Here is a 24,974-nt window from a genome sequence, read left to right on the forward strand (position 1 = left end):
TCTCTAATGAGTATGAGTGTGTGCAGCTTTTTAATCTCCTGATTATTTAATCAGCATCCATAAAGCAGAAAAGTGCAGTTTAGTTTGAGCTCATGCTTAGCCTTGTCAGTAGGTCCCCTCCTCCTCTGTTATTTGTGTTTAAGGGTACTGAAGTCTCCTGTGTCTGTTCTGCCCCTGCCAGCTGCCTACTGGCTCCTCCTTCCTCTACCCCCCCTCCTCCTCCTCTTCTTCCTCCTCCTCCTCAGGCCAGATATGACTTCTCTCTGCTCTCCTTGTTAAACTTTGCTACACCAGCCTGTCAAACTGTACTTGGAACTACACAAAGACCCCACACTAGACTTTTTTTCCTTTGGGGCCTCGAATCACTGGACTTAATATTAACTGTTAAAACTCTGTCTTCAGTTCACTTTAACTCCCATTTTTTCAATTCGAGATGGGACTCTGCAGGTCATTGTTGTCCACTTATTTTTTCTTTTTGTTGTTGTCTAAGTTTTCTTGATACCCTTACATTTTAGTTTACAGCTTGTGCATTTACCTGACTTACTGCAGTCTTACCTTGCATACCTATCTGTGATCAGTGGTATTATCAGGCCTCCACCACCAGGCTGGATCAATAGTTTAGTGTAATTCCATTTTTTTTTTTACAGTCTATAGCAACAATTGTCAACAACAGTCACACCAAGTTGCTTTATTTTGTAAGGTAAATACCCTACAATATTAGAAAGAAACTTTAATTACCAGATGAGCTCCTATAAGGAAGCACTTGGCAACTGTGGGAATGACAATCTCTCTGTTAATAGGAAAAAATCTCCAATGGAAACAGACAATTAGACAGGAGAGAGAGAGCCGGAGTTTAATAATTGCCAATTATTAAATTGAGTAGTGGCGTGTAAACCCGCAGGAAGTGACAAGAGGTACGTGATTCAGTGCATCATGGGAAGCTCCCCACCCCCAGCAGTCTAAGCCTATTACAGTATTACAAAGAGATGGCTCGGGGTCACCTGATCCAGCACTAACTCTAAGTTTTATCGAAAAGGAACGTTTTAAGCTTAATGTTAAATAACATGTCTAAATGTATAACATGACTCACAGCACATCTATCATCTTACATTATCTACCCGGTGAAATCAGGGCAAAACTGTTTAGACTTCTGAAAGCCAGAAATCTCTCAAAAGTACTCCAATGTCACCACCTAGTGACCTTTTTTGATATTGGTCGGTAGACCCCAAACACACAGACTAAAATGAAACAGCCTTTCACGGATTTTCAGAAGCCTTGTAGATGAAGCACAGATCTGACGCTGCCTCCAAACCACTAAACTCTAACTCATTCACTGTGTTGCCGTATGGATGTTTAAACATACTTATATCTAATATGTGGACATTATAAGTTCTTCGGCGGCTGTACAGATTTAAAGTATAACGCTAATGTTAAAGAACACTGGAGAGCACAGAGTCACTTCCCGTTTTAGACGAGAATTGCGGAATTTGGGATGCAGAACTGAGCCGAGAAAAGCCGGTTGTTTCCAGTCGGCGTGTTTTTCTTAACGTACCAGTATCGCCCTGCGACCAAATAAAAGAAAACATTGTCAGGTAGTTGTACGATAAATATTTTTAGTGTTGGTAAAAAATGGTCCTTGTTGTTTTTAATATTTATATTATACGTGATGTTTGTGCTTTGGCTTGAATTTTGAAATGTCGGCCGTTTTTTATGGTAAATTATCCTCCTTTCTGTCACGATTAGCCTGCTAGCTGACGTTAGCGGTTTAATTTCCGGAATAGAATAACTTTATCAAGATGACCTATTTTTGTAGTACTTTTTCATCTTTACTGTTAACCGACATGGACACACACGATATATGTCGACAGAGGTTGCGCTGGCCTGTCCTTACAATAATAGTAGCTTGACCTAACCAATAGCGTTGTCTTTATGCTTTAAAATCACCGCGTCTTTTTTCTTTCTGTCTGGTCAGATTATGGAGTTTGCAGAGCTGATAAAGACACCCAGGGTGGACGGGGTTGTCCTACACAGGCCTTTCATGCCTACTGTGGAGGGGACTCTGTGTTTGACTGGTCATCACCTGATTCTCTCCTCCAGACAGGACAACACGGAGGAGCTGTGGCTGCTTCATTCAAACATTGACTCGATAGAGAAGAGGTGACAGCGTTGTGTTGTTGTTTTTCTAAATGACTGTTATGTAATCTCTTTATGAAAATGGTACATCACCTACCTTAAATAGATGCAGGTCAGTAGAGCATGCATTTGTTAAAATCAGTTTGAGTTACGCCTGTTTTTTAGTGCATGCTGCAGATCTGATTATTTATTAATAGTGTCCATATGCTTAACTTGCTTATAGTTAAACTGGTTAGAGAAACTAACATCAACTGGTTAAAGACATGGGGCTTGTAGTGGCAAAGAATTTGTTTTTCTTCACTGCTATTTCTGGTATTTGTACCGTTTTTAAACATTTTAGGTTGGACACACAAGCTTCAGGAGGTTTGCCTAGTACTTAACTGTCAGTTTCTCCTCCAGTATTGGCCGAACCTGCAGATGACCTTAAGGTTTAATTTTAGGTTTTGGTATGGGTTTTCTAAATGGAAAATAACTTGGAACAGTGGTAAACCTTCCCAAGTGTGCCCAGCCGACCAACACTGACACATCCAGGAGGTCTGAATAGATACCAGATCAACCTTTAAAGAACTGAAGACGTCAGTTAAAGCCAGTGTTCATGATTTAACAATAAGATAGATGTTGCACAAAAATGGCATCCATGGGAAAGTTCCAAGGTGAAAAATCACTGCTGACCAAAAACAACACAAAGGGCTTGTCTCACATTTGCAAAAGATATCTTGATGATGCCCAAGACTTTTGGAAAAATACTCTGTGGACTAACGAGACAGAAGTTGAACCTTTTGGTATGAAACTAACATGGCATTTTATTTAAAAAAACAAAGTCATACCACCAGTCAAACATGGTGGTATTAGTGTGATGGTCTGAGCTGCATTGCTGCTTCGGAATCTGGGTGGCTTGCTGTATTTAATCAATTCTCCACTACCCAAAAATCCTGAAGGAAAATGTTCAATCATCAGTTCATGCCCTGAAACTCAAGCACACTTTGGTTATGCACCAGGACATTGGTCTGAAACACACAAGTCTACCTCTGAAAGACTCATTGCCAGTTATCACAAACACTTGATTGCAGTTCTTGCTGTTAAGGGTGGCAAAACACAAGTTATTAGGTTTTTTTAGATGGTTCCAGGTAGGTTTGGATATCTATTTCCTTTAATAAATGACATCATTTTAAAATGGCATTTTGCATTTACTCAGGTTATCTTTGTCTAATATTAAAATATATTTGATCTGAAACATTAAAGTGTGACAAATATGCAGAAAAACAAAACAAAAAACGAAGCAGGCAAATACAGTTTCACAGCACTGTATTGTCTCTTTCATTGTAAAGCAAATGACTCATAAATCATCCTGCCTTTCTGACTGAACTTCATGCAGATACCTTCACATTAATCCATTAAGAATGGATTTATGCAGCTCATTGTACTTGGATACTGGCCAATCCACTCTTTCATCTGTAGCTGGGGCATATTGCTGCTTAGAGCTTACGTACTGAGCACTGAGTACTGAGACTGCCTTTAATAACAATCACCGAATCTACAGTCAAACTAACAGTTGTTTCAAAGATTCTTCCAGAAACCCAACATGAGGATAACATGCAAATTACACACAGAAAGCCGAGCTGTAGGGCTCAGAGTAGTTCACTGATACTCTGTGTTTGTTCATGATATTCATCCTCTTTATTGTGCTCACCTTTTAAATTTTAGATTTGTGGGGTCTTTGGGGCACATCACTGTCAAATGCAAAGACTTGAGAATGATTCAGCTTGAAATCACTGGTATGGAGGAGTGTCTCAACATTGCCAGCTCTATCGAGGTAAGAACAAAGGCTCCCCGCCGGAAAGAGAGTGATTATTTTTAGCTACGCTATATTTTTCTCTCAGGCTCTCTTTGTTTTTGTCATGTCAAGTTAAATTCTGCATGTGATTAAAATTGTGAATAACAACTAAATGTTTTCATTCCTCTCAAGGCTCTGTCCACTCTTGATTCAGTCTCCCTGATGTACCCTTTCTTCTACCGGCCCATGTTTGAAGTCATAGAGGATGGATGGAATTCATTTCTTCCCCAGAATGCCTTTAAAGATTTGGAGTCCATGGTACGTTTAGGTCTCTGCTGTGACATTACAGAGTAATTCAATTTGAATCAGGGTTATTGGACCTTTTTTCCCCTCTACATCACTTTGCAGACAGATGAGTGGAGGCTGAGTGAGGTCAACAAAGACTTCAGCTTGTGTCCGTCATACCCCCCACTAGTAGCAGTACCCAAAGATGTTGATGATGAAACACTGAAGAAAGTAGCTACTTTCCGTCACGGTGGCCGTTTTCCAGTACTTAGCTACTATCACAAGAAGAACGGCATGGTAAGCGCAAGGAAAGATAATTACTCTCTGCCTTTGACCATCTCTTTTGCTTCTCATTGTTTGTGTATTTGAACATTATAGCTAGGGATGGACTGATCCAATATACAGTATCGGTATCGGTCCGATCCTGACCTAAATTACTGGATTGGATATCGAGGAGAAATAAAAAATGTAACCCGATCCATTAAATATTACAAAAGCACCTTACAAAACTTGCAACATGGCTTAACCCAGGTAGTGACCTTAGCACGTCAGAGAAGTATGCGTCACGTGATAGAGCGGCTGTTGCGTGCGAGACCTGTTGGTGGTCTGGAGTTGCTTGTCACTGAAAGCATCTGGAGCCTCGCTACGTGCTGCCAAACCGGTATTTCACCTCTGAGTAAGCTATCCCAGAGAAGTAAAGCAAGTGTGTAAGTTCATCTCTGAATGTTTGTCAAGCATTGTTACGTTAAGCTTAACAACTGATATATGGAGCTCGGACGTCTGTGCGTTGTCATTGCTAAGTCTGACCGTACAATGGATAGACTCAAGTTTTACTTTGGGAAAAAAAAACAACTGTGTTGCAGGTTAAACAGTTCTGTGGTTCCCCCCCCAAAAAACTATGAAAACACTTTTTCATACTTGTGTTTTGTATAGAAATTACACAAAATTCAGTCTAAGGTTAAATGTGATAGAAACTTCTTACACTGACATCCATCTTGATAAAACATGAGTGTCATTAAGGCATGTTTGCATTTATTTGCACTGCTTTCCACTCTGGATATCTATTTATGTTAAGCTTTAAGTATAAAAGGGTCCATTCTACAACCCATTTATTTTTTAGTTGTTGAATATAAACATTATTTTGTGCTGATATGGCACTTCTTTTTTTCAGAACCAAAGAGTTTTTGAAATCTGTATAAATTGAATTTTAAATTACTTTTTGAATATTACTTTAAATACTTAATTTACAGTTCTGCTAAAAGCTTAAATAAAAAGATCAGTATTGCTGAACTGCAAAATATTTTGGATGCAGTGTATTTTTTGCAAGTGTAATAGAATAGCTTTAGTGTTTTGTCTTTTTAAATTTGAGTATGACCATATACAAGATATGCAAGATATTAAAAAAAACAGTTTTATTGATTATAAAATAGACTATATCGGATTTATATCGGTATCGACAGATATCCAAATTTATGATATCGTATCGAACATAAAAAAGTGGTATCGTGCCATCTCTAATTATAGCGGCTGACAAATCACTTGCACTTTCAGGTGATGATGCGAGCAGGACAGCCACTGACAGGCACCAATGGGCGACGGTGTAAGGAGGACGAGAAGCTGATCAACGCCACTCTGCGGCCAGGAAAGCGTGGTTACATCATTGATACACGCGCTATCAATGTTGCTCAGCAGGCCAAAGCCCGAGGTGGAGGGTTTGAGTTGGAGGCCAACTACCCACAGTGGAGGAGGATCCACAAGGCCATTGAAAGGTGATTGGACACTTAGATATTAAGAAGACAGTAACACTTTATAATACGACCTGTTTAGAGTCTGCTGCATTGCAATTCCCCTATGAATAAATGGAATTTCAATTTATTTTATTAGAAATTACGATGTCATTATAATTGCCTATAAATGCTTAAAGGTGGGTACGCTAGAATACTGGGGTAGCAAGTCGCCTTTATACAGGAATCAAAGAAATAATTATACTGTAAGTACATTTAAGTAGTGCCTGAATTCTGGCTGTTTTTGAAGGTATTTGTTTTTTCTTGTAAGCTGATAAGGGACAACAAGCCTTAAGGACATTTGAATAATAGAACGTCCATCATGCACATCAACATAACAAATATTAAAAAAATAAAGATGCAAAAAGGCATGATTAATCCACTCCATAATATGGCACTGAAAAGTGCAACTTGTGTTTTTCTGCAAAATTACCAAGAAATTGCACAGCTTAAATTTACTTGTTTTAATTTCCTGTAAAAAAGCTGACTTGTTGCCCCCCTCATTCTAGTGTACCTACTTTTAATTATTTGCAGGTAAATATAATGACATTTTAATTTCAAATAAAATACATTAACTTTTAATTTAATGAAAAAGGGAATTACACCCTTAGTTGTGGGCTGTATTATGAAGTATTACCGAGAAGACTAGATAAAGCGGAAACTGATTAAAATGTATCTGCTAATTTAAATGATCTAAATAAATCTTTTTGCAGGTATAATGTCCTTCAGGAGAGCCTGATTAAGTTGGTGGAGGCATGTAACGACCAGTCCCACAGCATGGACCGCTGGTTAAGCAAGTTGGAGGCTTCCAACTGGCAAACTAATGTCAAAGAGATCCTCACCACTGCCTGCTTGGCTGCCCAGTGTATTGACAGGTCTGTTTTTCATTTGGTTGTCCTCATGTCCCAGTAAACATAAACTCGAAAAGCAGCAAGCAGTGACAGACTGTGGGCTCATGTGTTTACCTCAGGGAGGGAGCGTCAGTGCTTGTTCACGGTACAGAAGGGACAGACTCCACCCTGCAGGTCACCTCCTTGGCTCAGATCATCCTGGATCCCGGCTGCAGGACCATTAAAGGCTTTCAAAGCTTGGTAGAGCGGGAGTGGCTCCAGGTGAGCTTCGATGCACTGTTTAGAGCCAAATGTTGTGTTTTCTTCCACGTTCTCCTTCACAGTGTGGGTGTTTCCACTCATGGCCCCCCTCTCACCTCTTTGACTGCTTACACAGGCTGGTCACCCTTTCCAGCAGCGCTGTGCCCAGTCTGCCTTCTCCAACAGCAAGCCTCGCTATGAGGCCCCTGTCTTTCTTCTCTTCCTGGACTGTGTGTGGCAGATCCTTCGCCAGTTTCCCTGCTCCTTTGAATTCAACGAGAGTTTCTTGGTACTGCTCTTCGAACACGCCTACGCATCTCAGTTTGGGACGTTCTTGGGCAACAGTGCAGCTGAGAGGTAAGATAGGAGTTAGCTGATGTTAGACTTTCAGTTGATGTCAGGGCTACACTTTCAGCTGTGTGATGTGGGTGTCAATGTGGGTGTCACCCTACGTAGTTTAAGAATACATCATTTGTTATTATTTGTTGTATTGCTGATAGTTAGGTCATACAAAAATCACAATGCTCTCCCTGCAGCTATGAACCACCTCTGATAAAACAGCCGTGGATTAGGCAACTTTCCAAGTCACTTCTAAAGCTTTTATTAAAAAAAAAAGCAAATAAATATTTCCAGCTCATTCATTTATGTGATGTTACCAGCTCACTCTTAGAAACTCTAGGTAACCAGTCTTCTTATCGGTCAGTCTGACACATTTCTCTCTTTTTCCCAGAGCCAGACTGTGCTTGCCTGAAAAAACTGTGTCCCTTTGGTCATGGGTGAATCGGCCCCAGGAGCTGGAGCGTCTGACCAACCCACTTTACGAGCCCAACAGTCTTGTGATCTGGCCCTCTGTGGCCCCTCAGAGTCTGCTGCTGTGGGAAGGTAAGAAACAAATATATTCATAGGTATCTCTTAAGAAGAGGGAGAGGAGGTAGAGGGAGGTCTGGGTGTCTGTACAAAAGACTTCTGCCTCTGTGATCCATAATAGATGGATAGATAGAAAAATCATCAAATTTAATTTTCAGACCTTGCTTCCTTTTTATAAAAGAAAGTTTCCTAAAGTGGAAAAAAAGGAAACGTGCCAAATAATTTTAAGTTTTAAAATAATAAAGAACACATAAAGTTTTGTTTGCAGGTTTTAAGGGAACATTTATAGCTGGGAGTTTTTTTTATTTAACCTTTATTTAAGTTTAAGCTGTATTTATTTATTTTTTATACATATATTAAATCCCACTGTTACACTGAGTGAGCAATTAAATGGCACACCTTAATATTCTTCATTGAAAGCAGTCCAGTGAGACCACATGCTGTACATATTTTGCAGTTTTGACTCATGCTTTAAGTTTATTCTCAGTCTGAAGATGGAGTAGCTTAATATCTAAAAACGTACCATGAGGATCAGGTGATAAAACTGCTGTTGTAGCCGCAGGTACACGATTAGAAATTGGGCGTACTCACAATTACGAATACACATTTGCTCACGCATACATTCTGAAATCTCACCAGTAGGGGACACCATTGGTTTGAGCATTTGAACCCTGAATGACCCTGACAGCCACTGGGACCCAAGGACCAGCTATTTGTGCTTTCCAAGGTTACAAGCATGAAGACAAGTATACATGCATTGTACAGGATTTTTAAAAAAATATATATATATCATCAGCAAATAATTTTAGATAAATAAACAAAATGCTGCACGTCAATTTAGTCCTTTTACAGTCACCTTTGATCGAGTGTGTGACACTTCAGGCACAATAAAGACCATCTTTAGTAAAGATAAGCATTCAGTCCCATGATTATCCAATAGTGAACTAACTGTTGGTTGCAGCTTTGTCATGTCGTGTACAGCTACTAGGTGAGGTATGTGATCAGTGCTGTCTGACCTGCCACCTGAAACTCGGCAAGATGACTCAGCTGACTCTCAAAAGAAAAACCTAGTATATTTCAGACCGGCATGTTACAAAATGAATGGCTTCAATGACCTTTGTGGATGGTTCTCCCAGAGTACTATTGTAGGTTAAATAGTAATGTTGTGCTACACGGGCATAAAAGTTAAAATGAAATAACGATCTTAATAATATTTAATATCATCAGAAATATTGTGTGAACAAATTTGTTTTTTGACCTCCTTGGAGTTTCAGGTATAGCTAGCATTATGAATCATTTTACAAGAGGTAGAACACACAAGTGTTCAAAATGCTCCTGAGGCATGTCCGTGACATGCTCAGCCTGCCTGTGTGTCTTTTTACAAATGGTTTCCTCACTGACAGGCAGTGCGGTGATATTATGGTAAAACATAAGTAGCAAAATGGTGATAAATAAAGAAGCACTGATACAGGCGTACAACCACAAAATCTGTTGTGGGTAATTTAAAGTGCTGTTTTTTCACAAGTGCCTTTTGGCATTAAACACAAACATCATGTATCAGTGGGAGGTTATATCAGAATATCAGTGTATATAAATGTGATCCTAAATCTGTTTAAATCAAAGTTATTTGATAATTTTACATAATCTTTTTTATTTAAAATGCTAGATAAAACCAGCTTTACCAATGTTAGCATTATATCATCATTGTTTTCGGTTTAATATTATCACTTTTTTTCACATTTTTCATACTTTTTAAAACACTGACAGTGTACTAATTGGAATTTTAACGAATTAAGACTGTCACTGTTGAGTGACTGCAGTGAAACTTAAAACATTTTTTGATTTTCTAAAGTCTTAATTGATGAGGGGTTTTTTCCCCCACAACTTTAATAATGGTGGTTATTCATATTCTTAACTATGGTTGTCTTAATGTCAGTGGGTTCAGCATAGTAAAGTACAGCAAAGCCCCGGGGAGATCTGTGTTAGACCATTCATAAAGAAAAGTTGGGGGAGGGGGAATCCAGACCAACTAGAGGTCATTAGGTTCATGCATTTTGTGCATGGGGCCTCTCTTACAGCCTAAAGCCTTAGAATCACGTTCACGCTATATGAAGTGGAATGCATAAAAACTGAGTGGAACACGTGATATCCTGCTTATGCAGCTCTTTCATAGAAAGTGACGCACACTCCTCAGCCCACCTTAAAAGACCCAATGGAAGTCCTGAACTCTCGCTGCTGATGTGGACACTAAAAGAAACTGATGGCGTGTGTAAAATCTTTACATCCCGAAAGTTCTGTGTAATTCTTAGCGAAATAATATTGAAGAAAAATATTGGTTTAATTAAAAAAACAAAAAATGCACTAAAATAATGTTTTTTAAAATTGGACTGCAGTTCGATCACTTTAAAAGTGTTGAGCAAAAATGTGGAGGTTTTAGTCATTTTATTTGTGTAGCACATTTAAGAACAGCAGACTTTAAATAGAGTGCTGCACAACAGACAAGTGAAACCACCATTTAAACCGTTTAAAAAATAGCTAAAAGAGATGTAAGAGTTAAAACTCTGATAAACATGACTTTTAAACATTTTAAAGTCCGGTGAGAAAAAGACTTTACAAATACACAGGAAAGAAATGGAAAGCAATCAAAAATATTCACAAAAGACACAAAAGTTATAAATTGAATATAATTCCAAAAAGTTAATGAGCAAAAGGATTTCAAGATTATTTCTGAACTGCACGGGTATAACTGTGTAATGAAGTCCAGGATAGGTGAAATATCATTTATCCATCCTGGGCCTTTCTGTGTGGAGTTTGCATGTTCTTGGTTCTTGGTTGGGCGATATAGCCTCAAAATTATGTAATGGTATTTCAAGGAAATTTAGGATAATGATATTTCTGATAATATAGAGGAAAAAAATAGTGCATAGGGTTTTCAATGGTGATTGCAACTTGCAGGTAGCAGGATTTATTTATCAGCACAAACAAAACGAAGGGCTTTTCCATCCTTCTTTTCTGACAGTCACTGATGACACAGCTAAAAGTGTCTTAAAACAAGCTTAAGCTTATTTAAAAGAATAGTCAAAAATGACAGTTTGTTTTAAACATGAGATTTACAATATGATGCCAAGGACCTAAGTTGCAAAGAAATACTGGAAATATTGCTCACAGTGAGCAATATGGAGACAAAGTACTAGCAGTAAGGCTGAGAGGGTTTGGACATGTGCAGAGAAGGGATAGTGGGTATATTGGACAAAGGATGTTGATAATAAAGTTGCCATGCAGGAAGAAAAGAGGAAGACCACAGAGAAGATTCATAGATGCAGTGAAGGAGGATCCACTGTGGTGACCCCCTAAAGGGATCAGGCAAAAGACAGAGTTTTATTTTTCATTAAAGGTGAGGAAATTGGGTAAAAACAAGGCTTTAATGTCAGCTAAACAATAAGAAATTCACTGAGGGCTCAGAGGCAAGTGTGTCTAAATATCAGTATAAAATATATCGATAGGCGTTTGGAGTACAGACCCAAGAGACAGCACATGTTTTAGCAAAGGGCAAACTTGGCTGCAGTTAATTTATTGTTCCAAATATTGCGTAAACATAGGAATGCAAATGCACATCCTTCCGCAGCCACCATACATTTCACAAGTATTTTGTTACCAATGACCTGAACTTTAAAACAACTAAAATAACTGAGATCTTATTGAGTAGTGCTATCTACAGACGTGTTACTGGGTTCAGAAAGCTCAGTTTGTTGACACACTGGCTTTTCTTATGACTGACAAGTAAAGTGATGGTTCATTCCAGTCATACAGCTCCTCTGTGTTTACACCTGTTTCTCTGCCAACACCCTCCAACCACCATTAAGGTCCACTGGTTTTGTTTTTTTTGCACTCAGTTCACACAATTTGTGCTGTTTTTCAAGATTGCTTTAAGTTTTAGACATGTCAAAATCTTGTATTTGTACTCCAACTCAAAGCTCCACAAAGAACCACATTAGTACACATTATCTGTTTGCTGTTTGTTTTATTTATCCAAATTAACAGTATGTGGTACATGTTTGGTGCATGTTTTCCCATTAGTGTACAGTGACTGCACATGCAACGCTTACATAACCTTTAACAATGTTGTGAGACTGCAATGTTTAGAAGAAACCAGAACTGGAAGAAACCAGTTTGTGAATTGTTCTTTTCTGATTGGTCCTGCTCTTCTGTGACAGGAGTGTTCCTTCGTTGGAACCGCTCCTCCAAGTGTCTGGATGAGGCCTATGAGGAAATGGTTCATATAATTGAGTACAACAAGGAGCTTCAGACCAAAGTAAACAGCCTGCGCAGGCAGCTGGCCCAGCTTGAAACTGAAGACCCTCTGCTGCATACACCATAGAGAGAGAGAGAGAGAGCTCTAAAAGTAAACGAGGTGGTACATACAAACAATCACAGACATCCCAGCTTTAGCCTTAAACTTTTTTCTTCCCCTTTTTAAAACATAATGTAAGAAAATAACATTGTCAAGTTATTCTTTAGAGAATGAACGCGACTAAATGAACTTCAATTTTGACACTTTAATGAAAAACATTTCTATCATGGTGACTCATTGCAAACTACACTCAAGAGGAAAACATTTAGAAACAAAAGCGCCATCCTCATTAGCCATTTCTCAGAATGCAGATAAAAGCTAAACCTCCCTTATCTCACTGTGGTGTAATATCAGCGTACTGCCAGACCTCCACATGCCTACTGCTCATTCCTATAGATTGTGCTGTGACTGGGCGGCTGATTTCACTGTTGCCAAGCCTCTTCAAACACCCACACTCGTACTTGCCGGCTTCCATTTCTACACACATGATGTGTAAAAACGACATTGTGGACCCTTCTGTGCTTCTCAGCACTGATCTTGTGTAGTAGAGGATTAAAGGGGCATTTTAAGGACAGCTGGAAAATAAAGTGTCTCATTTGCTACAGGGTTCACATATTCCATAAAAGTTGTGCTGAATGTGCACACCATTAGACCGCTGCAGAGTAACTATGGCAACATATAGGGTGCTGTAATTCAGCATGTGCTTTTGCTGCACATTGAGATGACATACTAAGCGTAGGTAGGGTCGGGCCAGTGAGGAGGGAGGTTTGTATAATATGTAAAATATCAGATCAGTGCTTGACATTCCAGTGAGTATCACAGCCAGAATTTACACAAATGATTTGATGTAACCACATCTAACAATAGGTTAGGTTGCTGAGCATCTCTGACTTCTTGAGTTAAACATTCAGAACTGATGCACTTTGTGTCAATAGCATTTCTTTATCTGTATGCACGTATATGCAAATCAGTTTTACTCCCACTTTGAAAACTCATTAGTTGTTGCCATAATAGATGACAAATGTCCAAATATCAAACAAGACAAAATGCCAATGTTTCCAACTAACCTACACACGTTACACTCCAAATCTCGTGTCTCTTCTGGAAAATGTACTTAATTGTCAGCTTCTCACATCCAAGCTCATACTTATCTCACAAACATAGGAATTATCCTAAACTTCAGCGGTCAGTAAAGCTGCATAAAAACATCGTCTGTGTCATTATGGCAGGCTGAAACTCGCAGCGCTCTTTGCTTATTGACATTAGTTCTTTCATCTTTCAGTGCACTCTTTGGTAGTCTCGTTAGAAAAGCATCACCTAGAGTTGTAAATATAAATATTTTTTTTGTTATGGTGGCCTGGGATTAAAAATTAAATGCACGGCAGCCATCTTTGGCCAGTTTTGTTTGATTGCCTGTAACAAAGTGAATGATCTATGATTTATCTCAATGTCTGCTCAAAACTAATACTAATAATCACACTAAGCTTAACTTACTTCCACTACTTTGAAATGCTTTGACAAAGAGAAAGTTTACGTGTATATTTCATGTGTGCATGGATAGAACATTTCTTATAGTTGTGTGATGCCTAAGGGATTGTCGATTTGTCAAAAAGTTGACAAAATTCAAAAATGTAATGTCACACAGTAGATTAATAATCTTGTCTGTTGTACTTTGTGCAATGCCTTACTGTAAAATCCAGATTCAAAATTATGTGTACATATTTTTGTTGCTGCTGATCAGAGAATGCTTGAAAAATCTAATATTGATTAAAAGTTGTTGTTGTTGTTGTTGTTGTTCTTTTTAAAGTTTTCACGCCATTAAAATCTGTATCACAACAAAGGAAGCGTTTCAGTTCTTTAATCACCACACAGTCTGTGCATCATTCAGTTTTCCGTGATTCAGTCTCACCAGTCTTATTAAGTTAGTTTCTGATCACAGTACTTTTTTTTGTTTTGTTTTTTAAGAAAACAAAGTGAAAGCTACCTAGTTGTCTGTAAATTGAGCAATAAAATATACCTACCCTACCCATACCTACCCATACCAAGGGCTACCCTGATGTTATCCCTTGGCATGTGAAGACCTTTTTCAAAGCCTCAGCTTCATCTCCAACTCTGTTTTTTTTTTTTAACTATATGAGATTACTTGGTGGTGGATCTCACTACCATGGAAGGTGGAAGACACTGACTTGTCTGAGATGAGGTTGAAAGAAAATGTGAAATGGTATACTGAGAACGTTCACCTTCACAGTAAAAGTTGGACCTTACTTGTGCAACCGACACATATCAAAAGGCTCAACTTTTACTTTGAAGGTGAACGTGCTCTGTTTACAGTCTGTGTTGCACTTCTCACGTTTTCCGCTTGTCAAGTAGCGTGCTTTTGCAGACAAATCAGCGTCTTCCATGCAAATTCCTACTGACTGCAGCAAGCTGAAACAACCAAAACAATCCCAGTGCAGGGCCTTATACCCATTTAAGAACAATTTCACGCTACTGACTACCAGCTACCACATGCAGAATACACGTTTTTCCACAGTGAACAGTGGTTTCCAGGCTGGTCGGTCTGTAGGCCTGCGTGAGTGCAACGTCAGCAATTTCACAGCAACTGCCAGTAACCTTCAGTAACCAATCACAACCAGGTAAGGAGTACACATTTAGTGTTGTATAATAAAAACAATAAAATCAGAAGGGAAGAGTTTATTGTTGAATTCAGAGATGAAGAGAATAGTACATTTGTTTTTGACATACTCTTTTTTTACTGTCTGACTTTCTTTTGCAGGAAAAAGCATCACCCCCTGCTGGCCATTAGAAATAATCCCACAATAAGGCATTTCCTCATTGACTGACACATTGACTTGGAGGGTGTGTCCATCTTTTATATACAGTCTGTGGCTCAACAGGACAACTTTTTAATGTAAACATATTAGGGTCATTGTTGCATTATTTTCATGTGGACAAAAATCTGCTTTAAATATATCAGTATTATTTCTTTTTTTTTCCTTCCAAAGGTTCCAAATACCAGAAAGAAGTCATAGAAAATATCCACGTTATGTACCCTGTCCTTGACAGTCTGTCCGAAGATTAGTAAACAGCACCCTAATGAAATATGTTCCCACTGCTGTGACGACACAATCATCTGATGTGGCGACTGGGGCAAAAAATAGCCAAGGGTCAGCTGCTTCATAAGGAGACATATCTGTGTTATAGTTGGTGTTTACAGTGCTACTGGTCAGCCACAACTCTTCTGTCTGTATTATTAAGTCTTTGTGTCTATCAATACCCCAATTTTATGTTTATTACTCACAAGGGAACCCTTAAAATTCTCTTGAAACAAGGGAGCATTTTGTGTATTATCAAGTAATATTTTAGATAGAAACTATAGCTTGGTTTATAAGAGACTTTGATTCCCATTTTTAGTAGTGACACTGAGCTATGTAACCTCACAGCTATCAAGTGTCATGTTTGTCTCACATTTCCTGGAATTGCAGGTTAATTAGAAGGTTATCCAAGTCTGCAGTTTAAAGTAAAAATATATTTATGATTTTTTTTTTCTTTTGAGAAAATTAAGTCTTGTTTTTCTTGCCAAAGATCAGGTCAACTTGTTTTTCAGGTAGCTGTTTCTTTCCCAGTCATGACAGGCATGGGGGTGTGCTCGCATGCTCCACTCATATTCCAGTGCAGACCTTAAGCCCACCCTCTGCTTGCTCCATTCAGCAACGTCATCAGTCGTTCTGGCTTGGCTCTATCTCCTGCAAACAAACCTGAAAGTCAAACAGAAAGTGTGTGCATTCATCATATCGTTCACTGATAAACATCTAGATTCGAATCAAAGAGGCTGGAGAGCTTCTATTTTTTTTTTTTTTTTTTTTTTGCCAGGTCACAAAAACTCCAGTGAAGCCAAGGATTTGGTGTTAAATGGCTTTTAAAGTCCATCCTGTAATCGTTCAATTTTGTTGATTGCAGGGCTGCATCGGGCTCAACGCCTTGTTTTGCTTTACGTAGACGTCTGCTACTTCTAAATTATGCACCATTCATATCCATAAAGACATGAGCGCATTCGAACTGTTTACTTTCAGTATAGCGAAATGTGTTTTACTACACTGGTACATATTCCCATGTAGTTATAAAAATTTTCCACCACCCCCCCTCTCTTCATTCTGGCACATATGATTGATCTTGCAGAGCTTTTTGGACTTTTGTATGTTTTGGCATAAATCTAATGTGACCTTTTTGTTCTTGTGACTGATAACTTGTTTGCACCTTGTGCTAAACCGTCTCTACTTTCTCTCTGGATTGTGTTTTTCTCAATAGAAACGACTAGGATAACTGCTGAGACAGAGTTATTTCCCAACTCTGGGATTAATAAAGTATTTCTTATACTTATCTTCACTTATGAAGACGCTTACCTGCTGGAAAGTACTCTCTCGGATACTGTGATGATCTACCCCACTGTTGCCCTCTGTTGAAGTTCAGTCCCTTTTATGTTGCCGAGCTCACAGTTTTTTAGGCACTTTAACTTTCATCTCATTTGACTGCATGTTGCAGATTCACAGCCACAGCTTCCAAAAGGAAATTGAAAACCACATTTTAAACCCACTCCACTCCTCTTTTTACCCACTTAACTGATGAAGAATAGCGCCTCACTCTGTGAAACTGCCTTTCACGTCAACTGCCCGCTTTTCTTTGGTCGCCTGAAAAGGAGAGGGCCTTATATCCTAAACTTCCTGCGATTTAGAGTGGACACTCTTGATCTGAAGCTGGACTTTGAGCCCACGTTCATCGTGTGAATACGACTGTCATGGTAAACGTGTATTTGCCACAGTATTTGCGTGCACGTTTGACACGGTCTAACCATCCCCTGCCAATGTGCAGCCTCGGGTATTTTTAAGTAATGGATAAACCGCATGGCCTCAGATTACGTGGATGCACAAAGACTGACCGGGCGTCGGTGACGCCACCGGAGGGAGTGGTCTGCGAGAGAAGACCGCACCTCCGGGTCTCCGCCAATCCGAGAGAAAGCCGGCTTCCCCTTAAACAGATGGTCGCTGATATATAGTTTGAAGGCGCAACTGAGCTGATGCAACACTGAACGGAGATAACACGAACATCACGTCAGCGTGAAATCAGCATCCCATTCTCAAAAAGACGCAAATCGCAGAGGAGCTTTCTTTTTGTGTGTGGCTGTGTTAACTGGTGAGTGCACCGATCCCGATATTTGATTTCTTTTACATTTAAGAACCTGACCTTTTTTTAATCAGTCCTCTTTTCTAGGGAAATTTAAAATTAATTTTAGGGAAATTATGCGCAATTTATCAATTCGTGCTTCCACTCTTTTTTTCATTTTTCTTTTTTAAATCCTGTGTGTTTAACCTTTATTTCCCGATAAGACCATCTCTCTCTTCTTCTTTTTTTTTTTTTTTTTAAACCAAAGCAAAGTCCTTTTCTGAAGTGCACCCGGTTGCTAAGTCACAGTGACGTGCTGAGCTCAGGCAAAGTGCCAGCAGCTTCACACCGGCTTATTGGCCTGGGTTCATTTCTCTTTGTGGCCCGCTGCCTTTCACGGGTCTCCTTTTTTTAATGAGAAAATTATTTAGGATCTAAAATAGTGGTTGCTCTCATTCAGAATTTCGTCCACCACCACCAGCAGCAGCAGTTTCGCCTTCGTGGAAAAGCAGCTGCACATTGGAGGGTATGGAGATCAGTTACGCTGCCGTTAAGGAATTAAACGATCGGCATGTCCTATAGAAAGGAATCTTGGCGAGCTATGTCAGCAGAGGAGGGAGCCAGACTGAGCCCATATTAAACAGGGGGCTTATATGATGAGTACCTTAAACGATGTTGGCTCAATGTTGAACAGCACATGCTATCAGAAGGGGATAGGCCACAAGCATGATGGAGCGGGAGAGCGTGCTTTTGCGCAAAAGTAATATTTTTATGCTTAAATCGTGATCTCTGTTATTAATAATGTTATAGTTCAATATATATTTGTAAGGAAATAAAGGCAAACAAAATGAAAGCACATTCCGACTTTGAGTCCATGCCACCCTGATCTCGGCACCGTTTTCCAAGCAGTGTTGGGGAGTAACGGAATACATGTACCGCCGTTACGTATTCAGAATACAAAATATGAGTAACTGTATTCCGTTACAGTTACCGTTTAAAAAGGTGGTATTCAGAATACAGTTACTTTGTTGAAATAAATGGAATACACGGCGGTACTTTCCTGTTTCATATTGTCGCGGGTCAGGATTGTTTGGGTTTGTTTGACAGCTACGTTCTGTTGTTCCAGGCGGCAGCGTTACGGTTGCCATGGTTACAGGGTGACGCGCTCTCTCTCTGCGTGTTTCCTGGGTGAGAGAGCGCTTTTTTGTTGTTGTTGTTGTGCTAAGCTAAAAGGCAGAATGCTACAGGCATAGCTCTAAAGCATGTAGCCTCATGGGCAGTGTAGTCCGTGCTGCAGCGAGAATGGACTGCCATACACGTGATGTGTCTGTGAGCGAGGGAGGGAGAGAAAGGAAAAGTCCGAGCTGTCACGGAGCAAAAACGGGAGCTGGAAGCATGTAAATATAATAATAACCACAGCAACCAAGAAGAGTGCCTGAGGAGCCCAGCTGTAAGTAAGCTATTAAGACTCAACTGTACACTGTGTTCGTGTTTTCCTCCGGAAAAATAAGTTCTGTTGGAGCAGCCTTTCAACGCCTCTCTCTGTCTCCCGCAAGCAAAGTTGACCCAGACAACAAAGTAAAGCTAGTTTTCGGCTACCAGCCCGACACGAACCCGACGTATTAGCCAGAGGTCCCTTTACTACGTTTCGGAGCCGCGGACCTTCAGTAACAGTAATAAATCACAGCAATAGGACATTCATGTAGTTGTAAACAGCATGATAATATATTAAGTATTCCAAAGTATTCAGAATACGTTACTCTCATTGAGTAACGTAACGGAATACGTTACAGAATACATTTTGGGGCATGTATTCAGTATTCTGTAGTGGAATACATTTTAAAAGTAACCTTCCCAACACTGTTTCCAAGTCTACTGTATGCCGCTGTACGCCCTCTCTCCCTGATTGGCTCTCGTTGAAGGCAGGGCAGTACATATATACTCCCAAGTAACTCCGTTCATTCTTTTACTGGGAAGCTCATTGAACCCTCGGTAAGTCTTTTCTGAAGTGATGCGTTGCGTAAAAGTCTAGACGTCCCGTAATGAACGACAGTATAATTAGATTTCATCAAATTTAGTGCTATTTTTGCATGAATAATAGTAAGTGGCTCATTATGCTTACTTTTCTGCAGTTCTGTACCTTTCTAAAGATATGTGGTGTTCATGTTTTATAATGTTCGTGTTTTATAATGTTTATATATATATATATATATATATATATATATATATATATATATATATATATATATATATATATATATATATATATATATATATATATATATATATATATATATTAGTTAAAGTAATGTTGCGTTAAAGTTTTGCTTAACTTTGACTGTTTTGGTGTTTTTATGCGCTTTGATCCTTCCATTGCACTCATTTTCTCTGCATCTTGTCATTAGCATGTCATTTGTTGCAATCCACGTGTTTTCGCTTTTGGTATGCTTTCTCTAATCTCAGTGTTTTCAGATGCGTTTGATCAATCTGACTTTTAAGGGAATTAAAATAAAATTTTCCGAGTGCCACTTTTGTCGTTTAAAACTTGTTTGTCCATCTCTCGGAGCTTGAGGCTTGGAAATGAGCCGAAAACCTCATGACAAAAATGTTGCGGGTCGAGGTCACCAAATGATGACAGAGTCTAATTAAATATAAATGCAAATTGACTTTCATTAGATTTGTAGAGCTCTGCTAGACCCCTTTTTTTATTGGAATTTACCAACCAAAGTGTCACCTAAAAGTAAACAGACACATTGTTCCCTTCCTGCAGGTACCAACATGCCTGTCATGAGGTTCTTCAGCAAGGTGGCCAAGCAGGCGTTACTCAGCACCCCAGGCTGTGGCTGCCAGCCCTTAACGGTGGCTGTACGCAACATCAGCTTCTCCCCTCGACAGGTGACCTCTGATGCCAGCTTCCATTCTGTGTCCTTCTCAGAAACAGACCACCCCAAGGTGCTCATCACAGGTACATATCAGGTTTTGGTCTTTTGCAGCCATGCAGTTTAGTCTAATGCTTTAACAAAATAAGGCCATTTTAAAATGCATGAGGGTTGAGGGTTAGAAAATATACTGTTCTGGGCCTTTGAGATCAGCGGGGCTTCTGACAAGTTTGGCAATGAGAGCTGAGAGGTATGCCATTAAAAAATAAAATGTGGGCGTCCAGTGCTGTGACCTTTTTTTCTTATGGCCACTCTCCTCCTGAGGTACTTCAGTCTCCATGGAAACTAAGCGCTAGTACTTATTAGCTGCTGCGCATCTGATTTGTGTGTGGTGTCCTCAGATCACTCATAATATTTCCAACTCCTTCCAACCTCTGCAGGTGGCCTGGGACAGCTCGGTGTAGGCCTGGCCAAATTGCTGAGGTAAGGATTTTAATTTTTCCGAATATGATGATTAGTGCATGAATTTTAACACTGCAGTTCAACAGTTTATTATAAGGCAAACTGTGTAATATTGGTTCCTTCACAGGAAGAGGTACGGAAAGAACAACGTCATCCTATCTGACATCAGGAAACCTCCAAACAGCGTTTTTCACAGTGGTGAGTATACTCATATGCTACATGAAATGTATACAGTTCAGATACACAAAAGATACTCTGTTAGCAGTGTTTAATGATTACGTTGCATAGCATATACAAGTACATACAGAACATTTATGCCCTTTTCTTTAACTTTTTCTTTTTTTTTAATATATATTTATTTATCTTAACTGGGCACTACCAACCACTCAGCTGTGATGCATACTCTGCTGCATGTGCTGCAGACAGTGCTGAAACTATTGTAAATGATTGACTAGGAGCCTCTTCTGAAGAAATAATGCATTTACACCATTTTAAAATGATGGATTATCTTAATCGTGCTTTTGTGCAAAGTGATACTAAGGGCATTAAATTTACAGCAACAAAGCCCAGGTGTTATCGAAAAAGCCATGTCCAACTGTAATATTTGTAGAGTGTGCAGACAGTCGTTTTTTCAGTGTGATGATCCTCTTTTGGGTGCATTGCTGACTAATGCCAGCCTTAAAAAAAAAAAAAAAAAAAAAAAAGGTCAGGGATTTGGCAATACAGGTTGTGACTCTTTTGAAATAAATAACAGCTTATTGCGTCAGACTGAAATGGGCACATTTGAATAGTACGATGTCAGCAAATAAAGCCACTTGCTTGCTTGCTTTAATATTGATTTTTCCTTTATGCTTTAGGTTGTGTCATAATTTCCTGCAGGGGTGGGGGGTGGGGGGGGGTTAATAAATTTCTCTAAATCAACATTTGAAACGTCTTAAGTTACTTTGCTACCATTTAGCAATGATCAGAAGTTGTTTATGAACATGGAGAACATACCAATTCCAAATACACATGCTCTGATACATTATCAACTACTGGTGTGCTATTGGCAGCCTGTACTGAAGGCTAGGGAGCATCAAACAAGCGCAGTCACTGCGAAAGTGAAACAAAACTCTTTACAATGCTTATCCATCTCTGTCGGGATCAGGCCCCTTCATCTACTCAGACATCCTGGACTACAAGAACCTGCGGGAAATTGTGGTGAACAACCGCATCACGTGGCTGGTTCACTATAGCGCACTCCTCAGTGCTGTTGGAGAGGCAAATGTGGCCTTGGCACGCTCTGTTAACATCACTGGTAAGTGAATTTGTAACTAATCTGTCTCATTTGGGTGTAAAGGTTTTCATGGGGTACTTGCTAAGTGTTTAGCTGTCTGTTTCTCAGGGCTTCACAACATCCTGGACATTGCAGCAGAGCACGGCTTGCGTCTCTTTGTCCCCAGCACCATTGGTGCCTTTGGTCCCAGTTCCCCCCGCAACCCTACGCCAGATCTGTGTGTGCAGAGACCCCGCACTATCTACGGTGTTTCCAAAGTACATGCTGAGTTGATGGGAGAGGTGAGAGCTCAGAGTTTAATCTAAACTCTTAATGGGCGAACTTGATATCAAAACCATAGAATGTCCTGAAAACTGATGATTCTCAGTGCATGTGAATGTTGTTGTTTTTTTTTTTTTGTTTTGTTTGTTTTTCCCATCTATCATCAATTGATGACTGTTAAATCTAAGTTCATCTGAGAACCTGCTTGCTCTAAATAGTTGAGTTCTTTCTGCTCTTTAACAGTACTACCACCACCGTTATGGGCTGGACTTCCGCTGTCTACGCTATCCTGGAATAATCTCTGCTGATTCCATGCCCGGCGGTGGCACAACAGGTAGGGCGGATTCAGACTACAGATAAGGTTACACTTTTAACGGTTGCTTATTCCTGTGCTGCTATCAGGTCTCAACTTTGTTATGCAACTGATCTATTTCAGAGTGTTGTTATGACTTGTTGCATTTTTTTATTTTTTTTTAAGCCAGCGCATAACTTAATCCGGTGTCTCCATATTTTCACTTCTTTGCTCAGCCACCACACCCAAATCCACTTATCAGTTTGATTTTTAATTACAGTTTAGCTTTTCTTAACCGCATGTTCCTCAAATATTTTACTTGGAATACTCTGATTATGCTGCATGTGTTACTTTCTTGATTAAGTGTATAACAAAGTTTAGATTTTTCAGCATTTCTGTAACAAGGCTCTTTTTGTTTTTGTTTCTCCATCTCTGACCAGACTACGCTGTCCAGATTTTCCACGACGCAATCAAAACTGGCAAGTTTGAGTGCAACCTGAGACCTGACACACGGCTGCCCATGATGTACATCGACGACTGCCTGCGTGCCACGCTGGAGGTAATGGAAGCACCGGCTGAGACACTAAGCATGAGGACGTACAACATCAACGCCATGAGCTTCACCCCCGAGGAACTGGCCCAGGAACTCCAGAAGCAGATGCCTGAGCTGGAGGTCACATATGAGGTTGACCCTGTACGACAGGCAATTGGTAAGCAAGGCTTTGATTTCCTAAAGGGGAAATTTCTCATTAATCTTTGATATTTTTTTCATGGTGAAAATCCCATAAGATAAACTGACACATGCTGTAAATCTGTTCCTTTTCAGCCGACAGCTGGCCGATGAACTTTGATGACTCCAACGCACGGAAAGACTGGGCCTGGAAACACGATTATGATCTCCCAGAACTCGTTCAGACGATGCTCAACTTCTTTGGCTCTGAAACACGCATGGCTCGTTTTAACTGAGGCAACGCCGCATCAATCGTAGTATTTTTTTAAAATGTTTTTTTTGTACATAATGTAAAAGACTGACCAAAGAGAACAGAGAAACATGGCCTGTAAGTCATCATCATCTCACTTCTCTGTGTAACATCAGCAGGGTCCTTCGTGCTTGCCACTGGCCGGGCTTGTCTCAAATGTGATGGTCAATGAGCACTAGAAAGTCCCCACCCCCATCCCTGGAATCTAGTCTCTCCACCTCTGCTTTGCTCTCTTTTATCCCTTTTCTTTTTAGAGATTTGGGTGAGGAGCAGTCAATGAGTTGAATTGGTGTCAACATTATCAACATGAAGCTGTGTTTAGATGAAACAAAGGTTAACTTGCATGCTGAGGAACTGTGCAAAATTTTGCAATATTTTCTGTGGAATCTAGTTAACAAATTGGGAATGTTGCATTGTACAACTGAAAGCATTTCTTTGTTTTTCTTTTGAAAACCCAAATGGTAAGGGGTTTTTTTCTGCTAAGTTTCCATAATCTGGGAATTTTAGGCCTAAAGCTTTGGGGCCAAACTCAAGCAAGGAGTATACTCGTACACGAGGTGTATCCTTTGTTGCACTTTAGACAGAGTTGGATCTTAAAATCTCTCACAAATCAAGGAGCCTAATCACCTACAGGGGTGAATACCTGATACATTGCATCCGTTTTTTTCAAGCAGTGTGGTGCAGGGATTCTTAAGAATTGTTTTTTCTTTGTATTCCATGACAAATTATTTATTCTGTTGGTGTTTTAATATGTGGGAGCACTTCTTAGCACTCTATTCTTTTTTTTTTTTTTTTTTTCTTTTTTTCCACATGTTGCTGTCCGTGTTTGTTACTTCATTTTTAACATTAGGTCTTTGATAATTTTCAGATGAAAGGGAAATGAATTACATTTATCGGAGTTTGGATGAGACTGTATTTCTGTAAAAGGAACTCTGAAGATTGTCTTCTATGTGAATGTCTTAGCAGGTTTTGCCTGTTCATTCAAACAGCAAGCTTTGACAATAAAAAAACAAAAAATAATTCACATAACTGTGAGTGCTTTTCCGGTAATTTTCTGCACCTTTTATTTAACCATCAGTTTGTTGACCTGTAGTGAGTTCAAAAACCGGGCTCGAGGAGGGCAGCTTGCCATACCAAAAACTTTTGTACAGACTGTTCTCCCGTCACAGATGAAGCAAGTGTGAACACATCAGTCCTGAGAACACAACTCTTTCCTTCTCTGTAAAGAATGTTAGAGATGTTAAGTCTTAAAGGAATTCATTTCCATTTGTTTTAAAGCAGATCAGTGATCCCTAGCAGACATATTGGCCTGTGAGCTGTGCATGCTGTTGATCAGAACTTGGATATTTCAGTTACTGACAGCAGAGTTAAGTGTACTA

At 39.5% G+C, this 24,974-nt stretch overlaps 2 protein-coding genes across 4 annotated transcripts; both read left to right on the forward strand.

Moving 5' to 3' along the window:
* Window positions 1-1,424: 1,424 nt before the first annotated feature.
* mtmr9 (myotubularin related protein 9) lies at window positions 1,425-14,126 on the forward strand. Its single transcript, XM_031731955.2, has 11 exons — window positions 1,425-1,592; window positions 1,973-2,157; window positions 3,838-3,946; window positions 4,100-4,225; window positions 4,316-4,489; window positions 5,744-5,961; window positions 6,690-6,851; window positions 6,947-7,088; window positions 7,204-7,424; window positions 7,798-7,949; window positions 12,149-14,126. Exons 2-11 carry the CDS (start codon window positions 1,976-1,978, stop codon window positions 12,310-12,312), a joined length of 1,650 nt encoding a protein of 549 aa, XP_031587815.1. The 5' UTR covers window positions 1,425-1,592; window positions 1,973-1,975; the 3' UTR covers window positions 12,313-14,126.
* A 3,216-nt stretch (window positions 14,127-17,342) lies between these two features.
* Window positions 17,343-24,624, forward strand: tdh (L-threonine dehydrogenase). 3 transcript variants are annotated; one of them, XM_031731958.2, is made up of 9 exons: window positions 17,343-17,475; window positions 20,216-20,410; window positions 20,765-20,807; window positions 20,914-20,984; window positions 21,934-22,083; window positions 22,171-22,343; window positions 22,567-22,657; window positions 23,056-23,325; window positions 23,442-24,624. In XM_031731958.2, exons 2-9 carry the CDS (start codon window positions 20,224-20,226, stop codon window positions 23,579-23,581), a joined length of 1,125 nt encoding a protein of 374 aa, XP_031587818.1. In that variant the 5' UTR covers window positions 17,343-17,475; window positions 20,216-20,223; the 3' UTR covers window positions 23,582-24,624. The 3 variants fall into 3 exon arrangements, with proteins under 3 accessions (XP_031587818.1, XP_039455134.1, XP_031587817.1); XM_039599200.1 differs by lacking the exon at window positions 17,343-17,475 and adding an exon at window positions 18,838-18,895; XM_031731957.2 differs by lacking the exon at window positions 17,343-17,475 and adding an exon at window positions 19,421-19,437.
* The last annotated feature ends 350 nt before the right edge of the window (window positions 24,625-24,974 follow it).

The sequence above is a fragment of the Oreochromis aureus genome, linkage group 15, assembly GCF_013358895.1.
Source record: "Oreochromis aureus strain Israel breed Guangdong linkage group 15, ZZ_aureus, whole genome shotgun sequence".
Classification (NCBI taxonomy): Eukaryota; Metazoa; Chordata; class Actinopteri; order Cichliformes; family Cichlidae; genus Oreochromis; species Oreochromis aureus.